Source organism: Berghia stephanieae, chromosome 4 (genome assembly GCF_034508935.2).
Source record: "Berghia stephanieae isolate SIO BIC M18660-M18661 chromosome 4, UCSD_Bste_1.3, whole genome shotgun sequence".
Taxonomy (NCBI): Eukaryota; Metazoa; Mollusca; class Gastropoda; order Nudibranchia; family Aeolidiidae; genus Berghia; species Berghia stephanieae.
Window position 1 is genome coordinate 30,800,669 of NC_088363.1, and position 27,463 is coordinate 30,828,131.

Genomic DNA, 27,463 nt, shown 5'->3' on the forward strand with positions numbered 1-27,463 from the left:
ATTCAATCCACTTAATCCCAAACAATAGAATACGTCGATTGGCTGACTAGTTGTTTAAAGTGGAGCATTATCTGGACTTTTAAAAAAAAAAAACTTTTTTCATTAGACTATCGGGTGAGGTAATAAAAATTTGGGCCCCTTTCCCCCCCACTAACCTCATTGAACCCCAATGCCCCCCCATATAGTCCAGTTTTAAGGTTTCAATGTCATCCCAAATTTTTACCCCCAATCCCCTTCAATCATTTTGCCCAAATTATCGAATGTGATATATGTGTACCCTTTCATGGGGCGACTCCCTTTAACTTTTTTTTTAACAATATGATATTAAATACACTAAAACTGAAATTTATTTTACCTTTTATTCTGATTTCCCAATATAGAAATGAAAGCTTCTAAATGTAACCTTTATTTCATGCAGAATAGCAAACCTGTCTTTGCTATGAAAAACTTGTAGGTAAAAAAAAATTTTAAATCACTTCAACTACTCTTCAATTTACCTCATGAATTCTATAAATCTTTTTTGAGAGAGAATTTTTTGGTGCTGTATTACTATTTCGCCTGTAGGGGATTGAGAAATCACATTTGATCATGCTGGGGGCTCATTACTTTTTATGAAGTTAAAGTGATTCAAATGTTATATGCTGTGGTTTTATATTTTATCTGAGAACTACAATTTTTAAAATTTTAAGTTGGCACTGGCCTGGAATACGATGACCAAATTATGTCTTGTTCCATGTCTTCTTATAAATGATATATATATATATATATATATATATATATATATATATATATATATATATATATTATATATATATATATATATATATATATATATATATATATATATATATATTGCAAACAAGAATAGAATTTTGATTTTCGGTGCTGTCAAATTGGATAACTTTTCCTAAATTGATTTGGAGCATTTTGAGTATTCTAACCCTTGTTACAGATGTTTTCCTTGTTAAAAGACGATTTCTTATTAAAAGGTTAAAAGAGTTGATTGCCACAATACTAAATATTCTGTAATTGGCTAAAAAAAAATATGAAAGAGTGCCAGATAAAGCAGAAAGAAAAGTACAATAAAAAATCACTTTCTTGATTATCGAGGCAGTCTGCTTTTTTTCTTGCATTTTTCTTTCTACTTTTTTTGGCACCGTTTCATGCATGCCTTTTCAGATGTTTATCTGCGCCATTGCCTGCTCCCTAATTTGTCACTTTGTATTTGGTTCAAAGCCACAGAGACAAAGTTTCCTCGTTTGACGGTAGCCTTTGTGTCAGAAAAGCGATAACTTTTCAAATTTCAATCTGACCTCTCAGTGTTGCTCACCCAGTATTTTTAACAAGTCTAGAAAATATCTTTGGCATTCAGTAGACTGCGTTTCATTTTTTTTTTTTTCTTTTAGCAAAACAATGCAAGTTATTATGAATATCCTGTGGAGCTGGAGTTCATCCCGGTTTCTATAGCGTGAAAAGGACAATAGCATTTGCTTGCTATCCTTTGGATAGGACTCTAGTCTATCGCAAAGTACTTTCCACCAGATCAAACAGACCCAGCTACCCAATTACTGCGGGTGGACAGGGGGGGAGGAGGGGGCAGATAAAAAAATCTCGACTGCACCCGGGATCGATCTTGGTCCCTTTGATGTAAAGCAAGTGCTTTACCACTAAGTTATCGGGACCCCTCCATGTTATTATAACAATTTAATTCTAACAATCGTTTCGGGGAGAGGAGGGAAGGATTAATTAAGTTTGATTTATTTTTTTTCAAATTGTGGTAAAAATTATTTTATGTTTAAAAACTTTTAGGATTCACATTTTATGAAAATAATGTTTAAAAATGGAATTATTTACAATGAAAGAATTTTACTATAAATTACATACTCCAATAGCTGATATATTGTTTACTCTTTCACAAAATGACATATCAGCTAGCCTAATGCAATTTGGTGGAGAATATTTTATTGCCTTTCTAAATGCGATTCGATTGGAGAGTAACTTTATAATGTTAATGCATTAAATCTTTATTCAATGCCTGTGAAAAGAAATCAATTTTTTTATAATGAACAAATGTGCAATTTATATTTTTATAATAACTGATAAGATTTGCAAAATTTGTCTTGTTTATATATTTTCATGCAACACCTTGCTTTCTCTTATTTGTTTGAGAATGAGATTTTTTGGTTTAACCATATTCCTACTGAAGTCGTAGGATTTGATCCAACTATAGTAAAAAGGAGTCTTTTATCAATAATGTAACATTTATTTATTTATATATATATATATATATATATATATATATATATATATATATTATATATATATATAAAATATAAATTGTCACTCACATTATATGGCCAAGACGTTCGTTTCTGTGGCTTTCGACCACGTCTTCAGTCAGCATAATGTCCGAAGAAAAAAGTATTCCATTTGAGGTGCTTGTCCTTGTTTCCGTGGTGTAGTGGTGATTAGTGTTGATGTGTCCATCATCTCTAACCATCATTATCGAGCACTTTCGTACCTATGAGTCTGGGTGGGGATCCTGACCTCCCATGGTGGGCAGGGGGGTACATACTGTGTCTTCTATCCCCTTATATCTGTTTTCCAACTTGCTTTCTGTCTTTGTCTTGGCATGAGATTACTTGGTTTTGTCCTGGCCCTGGCCGGAGTCCTTGATGGGAGGGAAACAGTCAAATGCATAGTTGTTGTTTTGGGAGATGATATTTTTTTCCTTGTAAATCATCCCTCTGTTATGTATTATTATATTTGTTATTTTTAATGTATAATGTAAGCATTTGAGTGTATTCCTCTTTGTTGGAATTTGTGCTTGTGTCTGGATGAGACTTGTAGGTGATTTCAAGCTCAGTACATTGGTGGTATGCTCTTGGAATCTACATCTGATCCCTATTTGTTCCCAGTTCCCCTATGTCTTACTTTTTCTTGGGTGCTTTAATTGTAATTCTAGAACTTTTTATTATCCCATTTTCTTCCTTTTTACTGGCGCTGATATAACCTAAACGTGTTGCAAGCGCCGTAAAACCCTTAAAAACAAACAAAACAACCTATGAGTACCCACCAACGCTCATAAACATATATATATATATATATATATATATATATATATATATATATATATATATATATATATATATATATATATATATATATATATATATATATAATTTAAATTTAATTTCACTGTTTTAGAACAATAACGTCTAATGAGAGCTTGTATTAAATTTTGGGTAGTGAGAACATTTCGTTTTTGGCAGTTTTATAGCCCTTGCAACAATTTTAGGTCATTTCAATGCATATAAGAAGAGCATGATCAGATAGTAAAAATATTATTGACAACAGTCAAAATGCGCTTAAAAGCACCTAAGAAAAAAACACTGTAAGACAGGACTAGTTTTAACAGAAGTAGTCAAATTGTTTACTTAAGCCTTTACTTGACCTATTCAAACTGAGTTTAATATTGGTGTTGCCATTATTTTTACTGCTGCTATAAATCGTATTTTTACCATTGGACAGCATGTGGAATGATTTTCACTCTGTACCCTGGCGTATCTAGTTCCATGTTTGGTTTTGAATAGGTCACCTTGCCCTAGCTCTCTTACGGCGCTGCACTGTAGCTGATATCTGAAATATTTTAGTCTTCCCATGAAATAAAACGTTTAGAGAAATTTTTATTTCTCCAGGGGGATGAATAAAAGGAATTTTTTTTTTAATTTGATTTGATTTTATTTTTTTATTTTTCAATAATAATCCACAGTTAGTGAGGTTTTTGTTTTTACCTACAGTCCAAAGATAGAACGACGTCGACTATACATTTTATGAAACGGAGAAACACGAACAATACACAGCTTGTAGTAAAATATGCAGCCCTGACTTTGACCCACAATAGATGTTAAGGTACAAATACCATAATGTAATTAAATTTAAATCTAAATACTCTGGGGTTTTGTCAGGTAGCCTATATCGCTCTGGCTTTGGACAGCAGCAATGATGTTGGAAAAGCAACAGGAACAGACATTTTAACCCTTTACATGTAGGGAATAAGTTACACTCTAGCCTAACACGAAATTTTACTGTATTCAAAGAAAAGAGTAATAACAATGTGTTTTGGTTTTAAATGACACCTGATCAAGTATCGTTGTTCTGCTCTCCTGGTTAAAAACTGTTTTTAGTAGGTCTGAAATTGATTACAGAGTTAAAACCTTAAGCTCCCGTCGTGGGCTCAGAGGTGCTTACGGTATCTTCTATCCCCCTATATGTTTTCTGAGTTGCTTTCTTTGTCTTGGAATGGGATTACTTAGTTTTGACCTAGCCCTGGCCGGAGTCCTTGACTGGGAGGGAAATAGTGAAATGTATAGTTTTAGTTTTGGGAGATGATATTTTTTTCCTTGTAATAAATCATCTCTATGTTAATTATTGCTAAATGTTTTTGATTTGGATATATAATGGTTTGTAAACATTTGAGTGTGTTCCTCTTAATGAATAAGTGGGATCCTGTGCTTGTGCCTGGATGAAACTTTTAGGTGATCTCAAACTAAGTGCGCTGATAGTATTAGTATGTTCTTGGAATCTGCATCTATTCCCTATTTGAACCAATTCCCCTTTGTCTTACTTTTTCTTATATGTTTTCAATTCCAAATATACACCTTTTTGACTATCTCATTTTCTTCCTTTTTACTGGCGCTAAAATGACCAAAATGTGTCACAAGTGCCGTAAAACGCTTAAAAACAAAATTAAACAAAAACCTTAAGAAATCATTATACATGAATGTTGAAATAAATTCAGTTTTGCTGTTAAAGTACCTATTAAAAAATGCCATTGTAGTATCTTGAGCTTTTATAGAGTGCAATATCCTCTAAACGCACTCAAAGCGCTTTACAAGGGGTCCCTGATATTACAATAGTTTTCCGGACACAGACAACACTGTTAACGACCTGGTACTCATTTTACACCTGAGTGCAGTGAAAGAATGTGAGTAAAGAGCCTTTTCCGAGGCTCGAACCCAGGACCTTCCTATCCAAAACGAGTACCACATAGCATAGTATCCGTTGAATGATAATTAAAATTCAACCTACATCATCAATTGAGTACCATGTTGGGATGAGAAAATGAAATACATTTAAGGTTCAAATTCCTGAAATTACGAAATTTAGTTTTTTAGGGTTTTAAGAAACTGCATTCAATTTCTTCTCTCAAATTTGACTTTAATAATTTTATAATCGAAACTTCAAATTATAATTTTGTCAAGAGTCATTTCCAGACTGACATAACGCTATATTGAATCTGCTGGTCACAAATGTCGAGGGCATCCGACTCATAACTGCACAAGCACCATGTGCGGTAAAAAAATGTTTGCTATCCCTATCCTCCCCTAAGATCAACAGACTAACCACAATCCCGTTATTTAGCGGAAATAGTCATGTGATCTTAACACATGTGACAAGTGTTATCACAGAAGCCGCACTTTTTTTCCCCTCAAAATTGCATCTGTCGCACTTACACGATCATGGTCAGACACCCTCGATATATATATATATATATATATATATATATATATATATATATATATATATATATATATATAATATATATTATATATATATATATATATATATATATACATACATATATATATATACATACATATATATATTTTTTATTAAAATATAATTTTTAATATAAAAAGAAATTTACGTATGTTTATTGCCATCATTGCTTCCACTTCTGCCTCAGCCCCCCAAATCCTGCCTACTGCAAGTTGTGCTCTGCCTTTTTCTGATTAAATTTTTTTTTACCATTATCATCTGATGTTGTCTTTCAAGAGTATCTTTTTTCTGTGAAATAAAATCGTCATCAATTAAACATGAACGTTCGTCTTTGTTTTTTCATCATGACATCGGTTTACTATGTAAAGCGACTTTATTTCAGGTTTCATTTTAAATAGCTAATCACGACATGGAACTTTCCACAAAAGTCAACAATGCTTGTGACTGAAAAAAGATAAATCCAAAAGGATCCAGTTGTCATGTTGTTTTAGAAGGTTGGCACCAATTGCTTGTTTGTTTTTGTGTTTATGGTTTTATGACTTGCAAACACATTAAGGTTATATCAGCGCTTGTAAAATAAGAAGAAAATGGGATAGTAAAAAGTTCTAGAATTACAATAAAAACACCCAAGAAAAAGTAAGACATAGGGGAACTGGGAACAAATAGGTATCAGATGTAGATTCCAAGAGCATACCACTAATGTACTTAATTTGAGATCACCTATAAGTCTCATCCGGACACAAGCACAAAATCCAACAAAGAGGAATACACTCAAATGCTTACATTATACATTCAAAATAACAAATATAATAATACATAACAGAGAGATGATTTACAAGGAAAAAAATCATCTCCCAAAACAATAACTGTGCAGTTGCCAGGGCCGGGACAAAACCAAGTAATCTCATTCCAAGACAAAGACAGAAAGCATGTTGGAAAACAGGTACAAGGGGATAGAAGACATAGTATGTACCCCTGCCCTCTATGGGAGGTCAAGAACCCCACCCAGACCAATTGCTTGTTATTAGGATAGGACGTAAATATACATTCAGCCACATCTGAAGATAAAGGTCAAACTGTACTGTACCCAGGAGCAGTTGCACTTCCCTTGGTTTGTGCGGTGAGTGCTCCACCAACTGAGCTATCATGACCTCTGATGTGTTAATTAAGATCCAGAAGTTGATGATTTGTTTTGTTTTTTGTTTACAGGGGTTTAATGGTCCAAGGGACATGTCTAGGTCATCTCAGACTCAGAGTCATTAAAAAAAGATGATTGTAGATCTGAAGTTAAAAGCCCCAAAGACAAAGGGATCTAGTTCTCATAGAGAATTCCCTGACAAATACATCAACGTGTCTATTTTGATATTACCTGAAAGTCCCATTCAGACAAACATAAAAGATCCCGCTCTCGCTATGAAGGATGCACTCAAATGTTTACAAAGGACTTGTCAAAACTAAAAACTGTAATAGTAATAGTGTACTTAATCTGAGATCACCTTAAAGTCACAACCAGTACCAAATATATGCATAGGATCCCACTAGGAGGAATTACACTCAAATGCTTACAAATGATTATACATTCAAATCAGAGAGATGATCTACAAGGAAAAAAAATATCTTCCGACACTATAACTACACTTGTCAGGGTTGCCAAATGATTTTTGAAAAAAAAAAAAATTTGCATTGATTCAAATATTATTTCTGTCTTGAGAAGAACCGGATATTTGGCATCCCTGATTTGTTTCTCACCCAGTCAAGAACTCCCAAGAACTCATTTCAGTGCCAGGAAAAAAGATAGAAAATGGGATAAAATTTACCACTTGTGTGGCTATGTGGTATGACGCTCGCTTTCAGATCGGAAGGCCCTGGGTTCGAGCCTTGTTCTGCGCATAGTCCTTGGAAAAGACTCTTTACTCACATTCTCTCACCGTACTCGGGTATAAAATGAGTATCTGGTCGTTAACAGCGTTGTCCCTGTCCGAAAAGATTGTAATATGCCTAACAGGCGCCATGTCTTGTCCTACATGTTAAGCATTGCTTTGCTGTTGGCCAGGGACCCCCTGTAAAGCGCTTAAAGCATGTTAGTGGATAGTGCGTTATATAAAAGCTCAGAGCTAAAAAAATAGCCAAATTGTCTATTATATTAAAAGCACTTGAGATTAAGTAAGACGAAGAGGAATGTTCAAATATGGAACAAATTCCAAGAGCATACCAGTCCCTTGGATTGAAAGACTGGTTCTATTTCACAACCTCACATATCATATATGGCAGCGAAATTGTTTTAAATTGGTCATACGCACTTAGTATGCTTTCCACTGTGATAAAATCAAAGTAAATTTTTGTTCCCAAATATTCATTCATTAAACCTTTGTTCCTATAAGACACATTCCACTTGATAAATTGTAATGCATCTTGACTTTTTAAATGTGCATGCTTAATAAAGAACAACGAGGACACAGTCAGAAATTCCTAACAAAAATAATATATTACTTTTGTTGAAAAAAGAAAGCCAAAAATATGGATGCCATTAATACATTTTAATTTAGTCACAACAGGATACAATATAATGATAATAACAGAACAACAACAGCATTAATAATAATAATATTTTTATTACGTAATAATAATAATAATAATAAAACAATAATAATTGTGGTCTATATCATTTACTGTTTAGACATAAAGGTTAAGCTATATGCACTACAATTGCAAATCGAATATCATTTAAATTCAAATGTACTAGCCGGTTGAACATTTCACAATCAGAAATCTCATTAAACTTGACACATAGTTCATACATAGATACTCTGGTTTATAATGTAGCCAAAAACATATAATTTACTGTCCTTCGGTGAAAACACACAGCAACAGTGACCTCCCCATCCACCCAGATATTTAATTTTCATTTTAAAAATTTAGCTTATGAGTTCCTTTTCTTAAATATTTAAAGATATCTAATAAGCAGCATCTCAAAGACATTGAAATACCCTGTCTTCACCTGAGTATGAAAGCACGCCATTGCAACAAAAAGGTGGCATCAGATGGCCCCAGACTGTTCCATCAGAATAACCCTCACCTTACCGACAATGAGAAAATCATCATTTTATACCTGCTACAGACAACAAACAAAAAGTTTTTATATTTATTGAAAAAATCTGAATTTCAAGAGAAAAAAAATCTGGATTATGTATTCCAAGTACATATTTTTACGCTTTGTTTTATGAAAATTACCATGATAAGATATACATCATTATTGATGAAGGTAAGTTTAAAATATTTTTATCACTTTTCCTCTTAAGTTTTGGTGAAAATATTAAAATTTAGTCAAAAATGATTTCAACGTATGTTGCCATACCCTGAAAAACACATTCTAAAAATTTTGGCAAGAAAGCTAGTCTTCAAATATCAATCAATTAAAATTACCCTCATCTTGTCAAAAACTCTAACCTCTCAAAGATGAGGGTTTTTATTAATTGATTAATATTTGAATAATGAGCATCAAAACATCAAAAGCAAATTATACTTTCCAACCTACAAGTCTTGTGCTAAAAAACCTTATAACTATAAAAATAAACAAACAGACAATTAAGAGTAGCACCACAGACACTCATTTGGAATAGAAAACTAGCAAAATTGTTACAAATTGCACTGACAATAAACCAAATAGACATGTTCATGAACTCAAATTTATCAAGACACTTACAAATGAATTATCACCCCTCAATTAAAGAATTAGAAATAAAGAAATAAAGAAATAATAATAATAATAATAATAATAATAATAATAATAATAATAATAATAATAATAATAATAATAATAATAATAATAATAGTAGTATTAATAATAATAATAATAATAACAATAATAATAATAATAATAATAATAGTAATAACAATAATAATAATAATAATATAATAATAATAATAATAATAATAATAATAAATAATAATAATAATAATAATAATAATAATAATAATAATAATAATAATAATAATAATAATAATAAATAAATAAATAAATCTTAATCTGGAACATTTTGGGCTAAAAAAAATTCTTGCTTTTGTCAAAACTTTCCTTGTTGGGTAATTGATCATTTTTTAGAAGCTGATATACAATGTGATCAAAAGTAATGTTACAATCTTGATTTGACTCTCCACAGCAAAAAATATGCAATAAAGGGAATTAAAGTATATACCATTTTAAAGAGAATTAGACTCTGCTTTCAATGGTGCCAAACATATTTATATATACATCACTTCAAGCGAAATATGGTGATTTGAAAGTAATCAATTAATGATCTCTATTTGGAGAAAGTAGAACTGAACACAAATTAATGCATTGACTGTATCAAATTTTCCCATTCCGGTTCAAATGAGTTGCACATTTCTCCACATTTGTTGGCAACAAAATTCTGTTGATGTCAGTTAGATCTTTACCTTGCTCTGATATCAAGATCTAGAAATCTTTCAAAAAGTTCTATGTTGTGATCTTTTAACACCTGCAGAACATCGCCATTCCAAAACTGAATTGTGAAAAAGGGACGAGATTGCCTTAACATTTTGGAAGCTGGATACAGTGTAAATAGGATGCCTATATTTTTAACATATCTCAACTGTCGCTTAAACTACAAGAGTTTTTTGAGTGGGTTAGTTAAAAATATTCCAAGGCAAGGATGGCAATGCATAAACCATTGCCCACACTGATGGAGATATTCTTCACATGCATGAAAAAGGCCCATTCAAATTGTCAATGCTCAGGAACTTGGGCAGTGCAATAGACATACTATGCAACGTTAACTTCTAGAAGCAGGAATTTGTGCAAGATGTCCGGCCATTCAGCTGTTACTGCCCGAACTTTTAAAAACCGCCCAATTCCATTAAGAGACAACAGTGAACTTTTTACTTTTGTAACTAAAGTTTGAACCAAGATAATTACTGAAACTGTCTACAGTACAATGTCGACAAGGCATCGAGGAAGGCCTTTGCTTGATAATCAAGGGACCACAAAAAAAAAAAAAAAACATTGATTACAGTGTTTATAAATTGTTATTTACTGTACAACAATGGCTTCTTGCTTGTCAATAAATCCGTAATTTTATAAATCATCTATCACTTTTCTTTCAATAGATATATAACACTTGTGGATTTATTGTGTATGTGAAGAGGATGACAGAAAACAAAAATGTAACGTTACTTTGGATCATTACTGTATACATAAGTTGCTTTTTTATTGCTTTTAAGGTTCACACTCAGGGTTGTTTCATTTAGTGTTATCACAGTGTATCTTGACAATAAACGATATACCAACTGATAGTAGATCATGGTCCACAACTGGATGAGCAACAATTAACCCAAATTCATTTTTATTTGGCCTCATCATCATCACAAGCACTTAACGCACAAGAATATATGAATATTTGTGTATAAGTATCGGCGGAAATTCTAAAAGTAAAAGTGGTACAAAGTAGATGCCTCACAACAAGGAACTCATGCCGTATGAATGGAAATTTGGTTCTAAATGGCCTACTAAGCAGTGAAAAGCTGTTTTTCTTTATTAAACGAAACAAAAGTAGACTCCAGAGGGGAGAAATATCTAAAACTAAAACATGAAAAAGGTTTTTTTTAAATTCTCAAAGTTGATTACAGATACATATTACATATATGATCAAAAACAGCTGCATTATCCTACTTTTGCTTTTACAGACCAATCAAAATGCAACATGATTAATAAATCATGGCTGGAATTGCTTGGGTGAGAATTAAGGTAGGACAAAATGGCTCCTGTCAACCGCTTATAGAACATGCATAAGATAAGCAATAAATAAAAATTAAGTAATCAGTATTTGTAAAATATAAGATAAAATCACTTTGTACGCAATTGGTTGTGGCTTTATTGAGTGTCAGAGTAAGGTCATCCTATTTCCTCTGATCAATGATATCTGGATGGGGAAAAGGATTTTAAATATTACATTTTAAACAATTGAAAAACAACAAAAATAATAATAATAATAATAATAATAATAATAATAATAATAATAATAATAATAATAATAATAATAATAATAATAATAATATAATAATAATATAATAATAATGCTTTTTTTTCAAACCTACATATCGGATGGAGTCCAAATTTTTCATAGCAATACAGTTCAAGCTGGTTTATTGGGATGGCTTGGTTCCCAACAAATTGTCCCAATTAAGTGGCATCCAAAGAGATTACAGGTAAGACACAAGTGAGGGGCTCTGGCTGTGCATGTGTCGTGCTTGGAGCCATTTGTCACCGTGCCCATAATGGCAAAAAGGTAAAAGCAGCAGAAGGGCTGACATGCAGTAATGCATTCAATTATCCTAGTTACCAACTAAACTAATTACTAACTCACCAGTTTATTTATACTCATCCTTTGTGTTATAAACAAACCATTATTTTATTGCATCTGTCTTTGTCAATGTTCTTTGTTTTAAAAACTTATACCGACTCTAACTTCAACCCACTGAAAAATCACAAAGTGCACCGTTCTTTGCTCTGTTTATCCAGATAATGTAAATACCTATGAGAAATTGGTTAGTTTTCATACAACTTCTATAAGCTTTTCATCAGTTGTAAAGGAGTGTTAACTATATGCGTGGTCCCTAGAGAGGATCAATAACTAAATCAAATATTCACATGTTACCTTATTTCATCAGGCTGTTCCAATGTAAGAACAGGTTTTTCCTGTTTTCTTCAAAATTTCCAATAGGCTCTCTGGATCTAATGTTGATGTGACAAACACACGCTGTGCTTCCATATTAATTTCCACATTAGTTACTTCAGCTGCAAGTTGTTTCAAAAATAAGATGATTTTTTAAAAATCTGATTAAAAAAACGAAATATCGTCAAAAAAGTGTACAGGTCTAATTATGCAAGAATGGTTATGAAAACATGAAAAAATAAAATTTGAAAAGGGTTGTATAATACTGGGCCTGACTAAAAAAGAAATAGTCGAGAAAAATATTTTTAAAACCTTGCAGTATAAAAACAGTAATTTCTTCTTTAAATAATTTTTTTAAAATACTATATAAATAAATAAATAAATAAATAAATAAATAAAATAAATAAATAAATAAATAAATAAAAATAAATAAATAATAAATAAATAAATAATAAATAATAATGATAACACTTAAGGGTAGGTTAGCCCAAATCTATACGCTTCAGAACGTGTCATATCAAACTTTTCATGTGGTTACAAAAATCTATTTTTCACAGCAAATTGAATTTTTTATAAGCAAAAGATCTTGAACTTTACATAAAAATCTACATTCATATCAATCATTATAAACTGTAATTCGAAACATTGCCATAAATTAAGCTAATCGATCATGTAAGAATTTGGTTCCTTTTTCAAGGTGAAACGAAGTAGTCTACCATGATATGTCACACAATCTTTTAAATTAGTCAACTATAATAATTTGATTCTGTAAAAAATAATTTCCTCTATCACCCGTGTACAATTTTGATTTTAGAAATAAGCAGAGATATCAAATTTGTCATTTACATAAGTGTTTTGTCCGTAAATTATATATAAAAAGCTTTTAAGGCGTATTATTTTTTTTCTCTTACAGATTTGGGGCATACCACTTTACTTCACGTCCCAACAACGTACATGCCTTGTCCCAAGTCTGTACTGTTAATCCAAGTATCCAAAAGATCACATTAAATTCGAAATGTTAACATTTATATGGTGCATATCCACAGATTGTAAAAACAAGGGGTTCAAAACCCAATAATGTCGCCGTTTCAATACGCATTTTGTGTTATACAGTCCAAGCCGGTATTGAGAACGCCGCTTAATTGGGACAAAATTTGACAATGGCTGTTCCCATAAAAGAGCTTTTTCGTTGTCTCCAATTGTAAACAATGTTCATAAAATGCAAATAAGTCTAACAGGATGGCCAACCGGATGTATGGTTGAACTGTTCATCACAGGGGTATGAACAACAGACTTACTTTACCTGTTCTGTTAGTGTCTTATCGCGACAGCCAATCAGGTGTGTCATCAAACCATGTTTCATAGTCATCACAGAGATGTGAACAATAGCATTTACCTGTATTACTTGGTAGTGTAATCCACCACCATCTTTTCTTTCTTTCTTTCTTCTCTTAATTTGCAAACCACCTCTGGTGTATTATCTCAAATGTAGGCGTCTTGATGCTTTACATATCAGGATGTATTTGAGTGGTAAAGTTGTGAATTAACTATCTCTAAACTGTTCTGTGGTGATTGAACTAACAACGATCGGTGGTAGGTTGTTCCACATCATTATAAAGCAAAAAGAGCAATGGTACCATGACCGTATCCTGTGGGACTCCAGAAGTGACCTCCAAAATACCAGACATTTCCCCTTCCACCAACACCCGTTGAGTACGTCCTTGCAAGAATGATGATATCCATCCAGCTAGGTGGCGTATGATGTTGCTGTGCATAATGTGTTTGAGTATCTTATTACAGGTGCATGTTAGTGAGACAGGCGCATAGTTTGATGGTGAACTTCTGTCTCTTTTCTTAAATATTGGGGTTATGAGTTTGGTCCCTGTGCTAGTGATGCTTCAAAGGTTTTTGTAAGTATTGGGGTGATTTCAGCTGAACATTCTTTGAGAAGTTTTCCTGGTATTTTATCAGGGCCTGTTCCCTTGTGTGGATTGATGTTTCGCAAACGTTTTTCATCTCCTGATGGGTTTATTGAGATATCTTCTATTGTTTCATGTCCATTATAAGGTTTTGATGGGACGTTGTGGATGTTCTCTTTTGAAAATAGTGACAAAAGTTGTTCATTTAAGATGTTAGCTTTCATTTAGTTGTCACTATGCATGACTCTGTTTTTAGTTTTTACTGAGAGGGGCAATTCCGTTCTATTTGCTTTTGATGAATCCCCAAAACTTTTTAGGATTGTTTTTATTGTCGTCTGTTAGCATGTCTTACAAATAGTTTTTGTATATCTGGCGGCATTTTGTCTGGGTAGATTTTTTCAAAGAATGAAATCGCTCCCAACTCTGCTTGTTACCAGTGATTTTGGCTCTTCTATATGCTCTTTTATTTTGCCATGATGATTGTTTTATTTTGTTGGTGATTCACGCTTGGTTGAATCTTTGGGACGACATTTTTGACGGCATCTGTTTGCTCATAAGTTCTTCACATTTTTGTTCAAAGGAATTCCACAATGAGTTAATATCAGTGTTGACTGTGTTAAAGTGTTCTGAGAAGAGTTTCATTTCATAATGTAAAGCAAGCATGTCGGCTCGTTTCCAAAGAAATATTTTGCGCTTTGTAGGTTTCTTGTATTTTGCCCATATCCTCGTTTCAATACCTGGGAGACCCATGCAGTTATCAACAAGACCTGGATGGTTTGTAAGAAGAGTTTGAGAGTAGAGCTTCCTCTCGTCTGAAAATTGACTATTTGAATGAAACACAATTCAAACTGTTTCGGATTTTAGTGTGGCACGTGGTCATGGGTCAACTGAACAATGGTGCAACAAGTAATAGCTTTGTTTGTTCAAGACTGTTACCCACAAATAACTTGTTTGTTCAATGAGACGAATGGGCAGACAGAGCATTCTTAATCCATTGCTTACTTATGCAACTGTTATAAATGGCATTTTCATTAATTGGTTTGTGCAAATAGATTTGTCTCTCATCGTTATATCAAATTAGCAGTCAAGTGGCCGTTGGTAACCCAAATTAGACATCAAAACAAGTCTCCCTGATTACTATGTGAACTATGATAAATCTGAAAAATAGCACAATTTCATGTCCGCCACTTAATTGGGACACCGTTTAATTGAGACGATTTGTTGGGAACCGAGCCGTCCCAATAAACTGGTTTGGACTGTATTAATCTGTCTGCCATTTCATAAAGGGGAAACCCGAAACATCCACACTTTTCGTCATTTTACATAAACTGAAATCATATAAACTTTATTTTGAAAATATATTAGGCTGTACGACTACAAATTTAATGCTGTACGGGTTTGGGGCATGAGCCTAAGTATTTAAGGCGAGGGGGTTTGGTAACCACTTTTCATTTTTTTTGGCTAGGTTAACCAAGAATACCTCACTTGTATTTACAAGCAATCAAAAGACATCAAATAGTTGAGATTCTCAAACAGTGGAGAGTTTAGTTTAACCAATCTGCATTTAGAGCTGTAAGAATTTGAGGTATAGAAAAAGTGTACAGATTTGGAGTGACCTACCCTATAATAATAATAATAATAATAATAATAATAATAATAATAATAATAATAATAATAATAATAATAATAATAATAATAATAATATAAATAATAAGTAATATAATAATAATAATAATAAATAATAATAATAATAATAATAATAATAATAATAATAATAATAATAATAATCATCATCATCATCATAATTCGATGGGACCTCTGTAATTGGGAAATGTCCATCGCTTCCAAAATTGTCCCGATTAGCCAGCTTTCTTGATTTGGAGGGGAGGTAAAAATTTGAGTTGTACCACAAGCCTTGGAGTAAAAAAGCCCTGCTGTCACATCAAGGCAATCTCTCAAGACGTGTGGCTATGAAACAAACTGGTTAAGAAGTTTAGACTTCAAAAAGCTGGTGTAACACCAATAGGCTGGTTCATTCTTTGTCTTTTCTTTTAGAATAACATTCTTTTTTACTTTTCCTCTTGACGCTTCAGTTGCACATAATTATCAATCATTTTTTTCTTTGGTGGCATGGAAGTGTTTAGGGTTTTAAAAAATATTTTTGGTGCAAAAACAAGTCATCCCTTTCCATTTTGTGGTGTTGCGCATGTTTTTTTTTTGTAAGTATTAACAAAATCTTCAGCATCACACATCACATCCAATAGGCTGTTACTTGAATTATAGTTTTGTTGAATGTCACAAACAAATTTAGTAAGTCAAATGAAAACCATAGTAATGTCATATTTGTGTATATTTGTGAATTTGTAGAAGCTTGATTTTGTCTTAAAAGTTTGGCCGTAACTAGAGATATTGAATGTAATTTCAACTGAATACACAAAGTTGCCAACAAAAGGGCCATTCCACGTCAAGTGGACCAAGGGTGGGAACCACACCCCTTTTGATTTTCCTCAAACTTGGCTAAATTGAAGATACTTATGAGACATGAAGAAAACCAAATTTTCAGTTCAAAATATGGATATTTGAATTTTTTACTATTTTTTGAAATTTTGTCTCAAAACGTGTCAAAATCAAATTTGCTTGTGGGCCCATTTTTGAGAGGCTATAACTTTTTTTTAATCAAGTTAACTCCCTCAGATTTGGTAATCCTGTACAACTTTTAGCATAGATTACAGTTATTTAAAGTAAAATGAACATATTTATCAACTTTTGGAGTTATCTGCCCTTGAATATGGCTCCCCATGCTGTTCGGCAAAAAAATGAATTTTTTCAATATTTTTTATCATGACTTTAATCTTTCATTTTTGGTCATTGATGATTTGTATCTCAATAAATAACATATGGTCCAACATAATATAGCAAAAATATGGGTCTGGTACTATAATTTTTCGAACAATAACACATAGCGTGTTGCGACGTGCACCAAAATCGCAAATTTTTGCCAACTTTAAGGCTCAAAACAGTCAAAGATGTCGGCTGGGATTTTTTTCAAAATTTGATATATTGTGCAGATACACTATTTCTATAAGCACATGGAAGCTTTCCTTGTATTTTGAGGTGCTTCATGGTAAAAATGACCTGCAAAGAACCTAAGTATCTCAACTTTAAGTTCCAAAGGGGCATAACTCAATAAATTATTTAAACCCCCAAAATCAACTTATATTACACTACACAGATAACAAACAAAGCTTAAAATGTTTGGCTTCTAACAAACTCTTAAAAGCTAATAAATTCAATGCTTTCCGTTTATTTATTTTTGAAAAAAGTGCGAAATAATGCATTAACAGTTCAATAATTGTAGACTACTCACTCATTCAGAAATATCAGGGTGGATGAATGGAAAAAAAATTATCCAGCTCCTTTAAATTTATCATTTTGTGTGCTGGAATGTTCTCCAGTTAAAAATAGCTTGTAAAAAAGAGATAAAATTAAAGAAGAAGAAAGGACTTTTTGCCGAACCTGACTCTAAAAGAGGTAAAAGAATAACAGATGAGATTAAAGAAAAGGTGATTGAATTTTTATAACAACAATGAATATTTGCGGCTGTATCCTGGAAAGGAAGACTGTGTTTCAGTCACAATTGATGGAGAAAAAACTGAAGTGCAAAAGTGTTTGATACTTGTTAAATTGAATGAACTACATGCGCAACCTTTTAAAAAGTACCCTCAATAACTCAATGTAATATTGGTTTATCAAAATTCTGTGAACTCAGGCCCAATTGGTATTTTACTGTAGGACCAAAAGGAATGCATTCAGCTTTTGTTAGTGAAATGCATCAAAATTCAAAGCTAATCATATTAGCTGTTCCTCGGGATAAATTTAACTAATCTGAATAATTATGTAAAATAGTGTGTAATATTGAAAATCCAGAATGTATAGTTCATCGTTGTGAAAAATGTCCTGGTACAGACAATCTGAAAGCATTTCTTAATAATCTCTTTTCTCAAAATGATCTTGATCTCAGTGATATGCTTACATTCAAACAGTGGTGCATACTGACAGAGCTACTTTATTAATACTGGAAGATACTGTTGAAAATATTACTGAAAAAATCTGCAAAACAATTCATGACCTTAGACCACATTGTTTTATTGCACAGTCTCAAGCTGCATGTCTAAACCATGTGAAAGACACCCTGAGTGATAATACCGTAGCCATAGTTCTATTAGGTTTTGCTGAAAGTTATTCCTTTATCATTCAAGATACTGTCCAGGGGCGTCATTGAGACAATACACAATTGACACCTCATCCTTTTGTTGTATTACTGGGAGAATGGAAAATTAATTCATATTAGTATTTTTATCGCTAGTGACTATTTATACATGACATTGCACCAGTGCACACAATTATGAGACAGATAGTGGGAAATTTGAAGTCATCTCTCCATAGCATAATAAAGTGATTTACTTCAGTGATGGAGCAGCATCACAATAAATAAACTACAAAAATTTTCAAAATAATGTCATCATCATGAAGATTTTGGATTGCATGCGGAATGTCACTTTTTTACAACAATCCATGGGAAAATTGCCTTGTGATGGAATTAGGAGAACTGTGAAACAGTTAGCACTTTGAACAAGTCTACAAGCTCTATATGACAACCAGATCTTATGCCCAAAACAACTTTGTGAATGGTGCTCTAGCGACATACATGGCATAAGATTTGCATATGGGACTTCTAAAGACGTGGAAGCTAATTCTATAACCCCACTCCATGTTTTGAATTAGCACAGAGAATTCTTAGAACACAGAGTCATCAGTGTTGTTTTAGACCAGTATCTATTTAAAAACTATCTTTCAGTAGAATTTTTGTGGATCATGGCACTAGCAATTCATTTCTTGATATGAGTATGAGTAAGGATGTCAACCAAATTTCTTTTCGAGTAGGCATGTATGCTACAGCGATTTATGATCAGGATTGAAAGTGGAATATAGTAACTGTAGTTGACCTCTCTGAGGAAAATTCTGATGTTCTAATCAAATTAATGCATCTTGACAGTCACAACATCTATATTGGCCACAAAATGAAAGAAATGCTTGCAGATTGTCTGTTGCACATTTTTCACAACGACGAAGCATACATTCTGGATTTTCAATATTACACACTGTTTTATTTACTTATTCAGATTAGTGAATTTATCCCTAGGTACAGCTATATATGATTAATTTTGAATTTTGATGCATTTCCCAAACACAAACTGAATGCGTACCTTATGGTCCCATAGTAATGCACCATCGGGTCTAAATTCACAGAATTTTGATAAACCAATATCATATTGAGGGTAGGTACTTATTAAAAACTTCAGCATGCAGTTCATTCAAATTAACAAGTATCACATGCTCTTGCACTTTAGTTATTTTTCCCATCAATTGTGAGTGAAACACAGTGGTTTTTTTCAGGATGCAGCCGCAAATATTCATTGTTGTTATAAAAATTCAATTACCTTTCCTTTAATCTCATCTGCTATTCTTTTACCTCTTTTAGAATCTGGTTCAGCAAAAAGTCCTTTCTCCTTCTTTAACTTTCTCACTTTTTTTACAAGCTATTTTTAACTGGAGAACATTCCAGCACACAAAATGATAAATCTAAAGGAGCTGGATAATTTTTTTCCATTCGTGCCACCCTGATATTTCTGAATGAGTGTGTAGCCTACAATTATTGAACTGTTAATGCATTATTTCGCACTTTTTTCAAAAATAAATAAACTGAAAGCATTGAATTTATTAGCTTTTAAGAGTTTGTTAGAAGCCAAAAATTTTAAGCTTTGTTTGTTATCTGTGTAGTGTAATATAAGTTGATTTTGGGGTTTAAATAATTTATTGAGTTATGCCCCTTTGGAACTTAAAGTTGAGATACTTAGGTTCTTTGCAGGTCATTTTTACCATGAAGCACCTCAAAATACAAGGAAAGCTTCCATGTGCTTATAGAAATAGTGTATCTGCACAATATATCAAATTTTGAAAAAAATCCCAGCCGACATCTTTGACCGTTTTGAGCCTTGAAGTTGGCAAAAATTTGCGATTTTGGTGCACGTCGCATTACGCTATGCGTTATTGTTCGAAAAATTATAGTACCAGACCCATATTTTTGCTATATTATGATGGACCATATGTTATTTATTGAGATACAAATCATCAATAACCAAAAATAAAAGATTAAAGTCATGAAAAAAATATTGAAAAAATTCATTTTTTTGCCGAACAGCATGGGGAGCCATATTCAAGGGCAGATAACTCCAAAAGTTGATAAATATGTTCATTTTACTTTAAATAACTGTAATCTATGCTAAAAGTTGTACAGGATTACCAAATCTGGGGGAGTTAACTTGATTAATAAAAATGTTATAGCCTCTCAAAAATTGACCCACAAGCAAATTTGATTTTGACACGTTTTGAGACAAAATTTCAAAAAATTCAAATATCCATATTCTGAACTGAAAATTTGGTTTTCTTCATGTCTCATAAGTATCTTCAATTGAGCCAGGTTTGAGGAAAATCAAAAGGGGTGTGGTTCCCAATTTCCGAAAATTTGGTCCACTTGACATGGAAGGCCCAAAACATTGCACCACTGATTATTCACACAAAACATAAGCCCTGCCCCTATCCATTTATTTGTAGTCATGGTGATTGTGGTGACTACTTGTAGTAGTACTTATACAAAGGCTCAATTGTAGTGGTACTTGTGATGATGAAAGTGAAAATGATGAAATGATGATTATAGTGATAGTAATAACTCACAGACTTTTCCAAGCACCCTTTTGGCAGCATTAGAGCAGCCTTCACAAGTCATCTCCATTTGAAATTCATGTCTCTGTATGATGATAATGTTATTCCTAAAGTTAACTTTCATGGTTTTATGACATGTGAAATAATTTTTAAGAGATTTGTGTCAGGTGAACCTTGTCAGTCAGGTCGTTTTGATGAGACTACTTCTGGTAAGTCATTAATATAAAGCAATTTAGTCTAATGACTGCTATTCATTGTTTCCTCTTGGTGGAACATCACATACAGGAAGCTTCTGTCCCATGGAGAAACTCATTTTTATCATAACACCAAGATTATATTCCGTCCTGTCAGATATTCATATCTTTGCTGCGTTCGACTCAAGAATAAAGTATCTGTATATCTTTTAAAAAACAGTATCGATCCTAAATATACATATGGCAATTCAATAAAATCAAATTAGCATTCATACAGAGCTCTTCAAGGGTTCCACCACACTTAATGTACTTCACAACATTTTGTTTATTTCACAACTGGTACGAAATGGCCATTTCAAAGAATACAATAAGAGTTATCTATTACTATCACTATTAGCATTGTGTGGATTTGTACCACAAACGCTCTTTTCCTATTCATTATTCCCTTTAATAAGGCACGCCTCTCATTCGCTCCTGAGTCAATTTGAAAGGATAAGGATATTGAGTATGAGAATAGTAAACTTTATTATATTACTCAGTGAAAATATCAATATATTTATTAGAAGTAGAGGTTGGTGTGTTAAGAAAAAAAACCCAATTTAGATGGTAATGTGTAAAATATAATGAACTGACCACAAAAAAAAAAAAGAAACAAAAAAAGAAAAAAAACAAAAAAAAAAGAAAAAAAAACAAAAAAAAAGAAAAGAAAAAAAAAAATTTAAAAATAATATACCTTAATATCGGTGAAATAAGCTAAGCAATCAAGAAAGGTAACAGATTAGCTGTTAATGTGAAACATGTAATAAACTGAAAACAACAACAACAAAAAACAAAGAAAGAAAGATGACAAGTACAAATATGTGGGTACCTTAGGCACAGGCCATCCCTTAGTACTTTAGACAAGGGTATATTCATTTAACTATAACGCAAAAGCGACTAAATATGCTCAAAGCGCTTTAATTAACATGTGAATGAGACATGACGACGCCTTAAATTTTTTCCGACAGAGACAACACTGCGGTCAGGTACTCATTTTACACCTGAGTGCGGTGAGAGAATGTGAGTAAAGTGCCTTCTCCAAGAACTCAATCAACTATACACCACTCAGAGCATGTCTCGAACGCTGGACCTTCAGATCCGAGTCCGAAGGCGAGAGTCATACCGAGTCATACCACTAGTACTAGTAGGACCACATCAGTATAAGTATCAGTATCAGTACCCTATCATATTATAATTGGCAGTTTAGTGAGCAGTAGCAGTGAGAGTCAAATTGTGACCCAACTTGCTCATAAGAAAGTTGTGACTGGAAATTGCTGTTCGCATTTAGGGGGGTACAATTAAAGATGCATAACTTCGTTCTTAAGAGGAATATCGCAGATATTTTGGTATCACTATTTTCGTCTTTAAATTTCCTTTTAAATGGTGCCAAGTAATGAAAAATCTATCAAAAATTTTAGGAGTTATATGAAGTTAAAATTTGGCAATTTTCAAATGCGTTTATTTTTTTATTTACAGCATGTGTTTTTTAAATAAAAACGCTTGTTTTTAGAATAACATCTAAACTTTATTCATGCCAAATTTCAGGGTTCTATATCTATGTGCAGACACTTTTTAACTCTGCGCTGAAATGCCATGTTTTCATTATCTTCTCATCGTGGCTGCCCGATGATATCCATATCTTTTAATTAAGTTATTTATTATGTTTAATTTAGCCCATAATATTTTCAGTACTATTATTTACTATGTTTTTATTTTGAATACATACTTTCCAACTTTTTTATAGGGTCATTTTACAGTTTTTATTTTAAAAGTTCATATATTTCTTTTCTTAATTCTCTCAATAATATTGATATTTTAAAAATACCAATTGCTTTACTTTTATTAAATTTTGCCATCAAGTCATCAAATTTCTTTCCAATATGTGTAGATATTTGTTATCATCTGTGTTCACATTCTAAAGGTCTTAACATTTCTATTTTATAAATCTTGACAACCCACACATTGAGAGAGAAGGGGGAGGGGGGGGGGAATAAACTTATAATTGTCAGTCCAAATGATGTAATAGTAATAGCAATAAACCCAAAGTGGTTAAGCAGAAATTTTAAAAGCCATAACTTTCTTTTCAATTAAAATAAAATAGACAAACTGCCTTTGTATGAATCCTTTTTAATTTTTCTTAACTTTTTCATTCTGTCATTTTCTTTATGCAATTAAATTGCCAGAGGTAAAAAAGTAAAAATAAACTCATTATGTCATTACGCAACATGTTTATATTTTCGGACTGACTATTTTCACCGTACGGTGAAAATAGTGCCTCAGGCTATTTTCACCGTACGGTGATAATAGCCTGACAGACTATTTTCAGCGTGTGTATTAGCCAATCAGAAGCCAGGAAACGAACTGTGACATAGTAGCCTCAGCATCGTCCGACATCATTTTCTTCATGCGTGATGACGAGTTTAAAAAAAAGAAAAAGTTTGCCGAGAACAAAAGCTAGGGAGGCCTCCTGAAAGCTCCTCGTTATAACATTTCTTTCAATTAGTATTTTCACTTTGGACGTTTTGTCAGATATTTATTTATTCAATTTGTCATTATACAGAACAAACCTTGATAGATTTGTGAAAGTTTAAAATTTTCTAATTTAACCATTGTTTTGATTCTCGGCCGCCATTTTGATTTTATTGAAAGGCAGTGCAAAGCAGTCCTGGGGTTGTTTTTTTTTTGTTTTTTCTATTAGGGATAGCAGAGGTCGTTTGTTTTTCCTATTAGGGGTAGTTAAAGGTACTAGGTTGTATTTTTTCTTAGGAGCAAATATTTGGGTTCCCTGCCTTAGCACGATGAGCTTTCGGAAGGCCTCCCAAAGCTATAATAATACAGGCGGGATGGTGGATTCAGAATTGGTTACAGTTACTGATGAAGCTTTCCAATTTCGTGGTGGCAATGGGGTCTCGAAACAGCGACCTTACTGGTACAACAACTCCACCTGTATGGGTATGAGCTATTCACAACTCGAGAAAAAGTGATTCCAATCTCTATGTCTATCTTGAGCCACCCCCCCCCCCCCCCCCCCCCCCCCCCTCCCGATTTCTTGAGGTCATGGATTCACACAGACAAATGCCGCGAAGTTGTTAGCTACCAAGATACCATTATCACTGTACGGTGAAAATAGTGTGTCAGGCTATTTTCACCGTACCGTGAATATAGCCTTCCACACCATTATCTCCGTACGGTGAAAATAGTCTCTCACACTATTATCAGAGTATAGTGAAAATCGTCCACCAAAATATTACGGGACGGTGAAAAAAGTCTCCCACACTATTAACACCGTAAGGTGAAAAACGTCCACCAAAGTATTACCGTATGGTGAAAAAAGTCTCCCACACTATTAACACCGTAAGGTGAAAAACGTCCACCAAGGTATTACCGTATGGTGAAAATAGCGGCTTCCTTATATTTTTTCATTTAAATTCTGTCTCAAACTCAAACCCTTTTTTATTCTATGTATTAAATCAAAGAGGGGAAATATTTGTAATTGTTTCAGTGAGATATTAGGGATAAATCCAAAAGTGATATCGCAAATTATGTTTTTTTATGTTTAGCCAATTTTTAAATTATGTAACATTTGCGTCATATTATGTAATGTTATTTTGAAATTTGTATATTCCTCTTTATTAATATACCATGCATTGTCCTCGATAAAACGGACATTTTGGTATACAGTATGTTAATAAGAACTCCATATTGAATTTTTAACCATTTTTTTTATTAACCTGCACGCCATTTCAGTCACAACTTTCCAATGGTAATTTTGGGGTAAAAATCAGTCTGAAATTTCAGACTTTGACTGACTGCCATAACTAAATTTCTAATCAAGATAGAAAAAAAAATTCAAACTGTTTTGTAATACTGTAATCAATGTTGCTAGCTCTTTCAGATGACATTAGTTTCAAGTGTATGAGTTACTCTAGAATTTTTGTTAAACTCCCTAATTATAATCCATATGCAATGCATGTTCATGATGTACTCATTTGCAAGTCTGGGGAGTCAGGTAAATCAGTGATAACCCAGATCATTATGGGCTCGTGGAAATACTCTCCATACACAAAACTATTTCTGTTACAACAATCAATCATTATTGATTTAATGTTAAATTACGCCCATCATTGTCATTATGTTGAATTAAGAGTTAAGTATCCAACCTTAGCGCCTAGGCCTAGGGATAGTGTCTATACTATAAAAAAATAAATCGGTTATCTGTCTACTGTATCAGTATAGGCAGTTTAGTGAGCAGCAGCAGTGGCAGTCAAATTTTGACCCAACTCGCCCATAGGAAAGTTGTGACTGGAAATTGCCGTTCGCGTTTTGCGGGGTTCAATTAAAGATGCATAACTTCGTTATAAAGAGGAATATCGCAGATATTTTGGTATCATTATTTTCGTCTTTCAATTTCCTTGTAAATGGTGCCAATTAACGAAAAATCCATTAATAATTCCAGAAGTTATATGAAGTTAAAATTTGGCAATTTTCAAATGCATTTATTTTTTTATTTACCGTGTGTGTTTTTAAAATTTAAACGCTTGTTTTTAGAATAACATCTAAACTTTATTCATGCCAAATTTCAGGGCTCTATATCGATGCGCAGACACCCTTTAACTCTGCGCCGAAATGCCTTGTTTACATTATCTTCTCATCATGGCTGCCGGGCGATATCGATATTTTAAATTTAGTTATGTATTATGTTAAATTTAGTCCATAATATTTTCAGTACTATTATTTACTATGTTTTTATTTTGAATACATACTTTCCAACTTTATTTATAGGCATTTTATAGTTTTTGTTTTAAAAGTTTGTATATTTCTTCTCTTTGTGAAATCCGATATTAATAATAATATCGATATTTTAAAAATACCAATTGCTTTAATTTAATTTTATTTTACTTTGCCATCAGGTCATCAAGTTTCTTTCCCATATGTTTAGATATGTTTATCATTTGTATCCATATTCTAAAGGCCTTAGCCTTAATAATTATTATGGTAAGAAGTTCTATTAGTTTTGACACCCCCATACATTGAGAGAGAAGGCGGGGGGAGGGGGGGGGGGGATAAAATTATATTAATTGTCAGTTCAAATCATGTAATAGCAATATCTAAATCCAAAGTGTTAAGCAGAATTTTTTAAAGTATTAAAAGCCAGAACTTTCCTTCTAATTATAATAGGGAATCTGTTTCAATTTATTTGAACTTTTTCAATCTACCATTTTATTTATATACAATTAAATTGCCATGGGTAAAAATAAACTCATTATGTCGTTACACAACATGTTTATATCTTTCCATTTAGATAGTCTCAAACCCTTTTTTATTCTCTCTATGTATTAATTAAAAGAGGGTAATTATTTGCAATTGTTTCAGTGAGATATTGGGGATAAATCCAAAAGTGATAGAGCAAATTGTTTCTTACGTCTTGCCGAGTTTTTGATTATGTAACATTTGCGACATATTATGTAATAATGTGTTAATTTGAAATGTTATCTTCCTCTTTATTAATGTAAATGCATTGTCCTCGATAAGACGAACATTTTGGTATACAATATATGATAAGAACTACATATTGACTGTTTTAACCATTTTTTATTAACATCACGCGATTTCGGTCACAACTTTGCAATGGTAATTTTGGGGTAAAAATAGGTCTGAAATTTCAGACTTTGAACTGCCGTAACTACATTTCTAATCAAGATAGAAACAAAATTCAAACTGTTTTGTAATCTGTGTTGCCAGCTCTTTCATATGACATTGGTTTCAAGTGTGTGAGTGTGAGGTACATTTAGAATTTCTATTAAACTCCCTAATCAGTATCAGCGAATGCGTGCAAACCGAATACGTGTTATCCAAGTCGAAGAACTCACCACTTCAGATGCCATTTTCGTCCTTTTTTTCTTGCCTTTTAATCAAAAAAACAATGGCGACAGTACGTGGCACTAGCAAAAATAAACGGTGACAGCTTGTCCAAACACCTGACAGGTTTGTATGGGATTCGTGATTCAGTATTTCGGGGAAAAACTCGATCACTCTTCAGTGCTTGAATTTTTAAAAGTTACATCCGGCTACGCTAATTTTAGTCACGGGGAGGGGGAGAGGTTTAGTGTTGTCCTAGAAAGAAGGGGGGGGGGGGGGGGGGGGGGGGGGGGGGGGGCATGAATAAGTCCAAAAAGTTAAACGGTGACAGCCTAAGCGACCCGACCCAGGCCAGCTCAGTACACCGTGTCGCGATTTCGTTTAGGGCTCAGCGTAAGGTACGAGCGAGTCGCTG

The 27,463-nt window shown here is 32.9% G+C and overlaps 1 protein-coding gene across 1 annotated transcript; it reads right to left on the reverse strand.

Annotated features, from left to right (window-relative positions):
- Window positions 1-9,640: 9,640 nt before the first annotated feature.
- LOC144970411 (copper transport protein ATOX1-like) lies at window positions 9,641-27,220 on the reverse strand. Its single transcript, XM_078910010.1, has 4 exons — window positions 27,060-27,220; window positions 20,969-21,041; window positions 12,237-12,376; window positions 9,641-11,501 (listed from the first exon to the last, which is right to left on the reverse strand). Exons 1-3 carry the CDS (start codon window positions 27,072-27,074, stop codon window positions 12,246-12,248), a joined length of 219 nt encoding a protein of 72 aa, XP_078766136.1. The 5' UTR covers window positions 27,075-27,220; the 3' UTR covers window positions 9,641-11,501; window positions 12,237-12,245.
- Window positions 27,221-27,463: the final 243 nt, after the last annotated feature.

What these genes read in the sequence shown, in the direction of transcription:
- LOC144970411 (XM_078910010.1), bottom strand. An exon ending in AAGGGTGCTTGGAAAAGTCT is followed by an intron (nt 12,377 to 20,968) that starts GTGAGTTATTAC and finishes AACAACTTGCAG; the next exon opens with CTGAAGTAACTAATGTGGAA.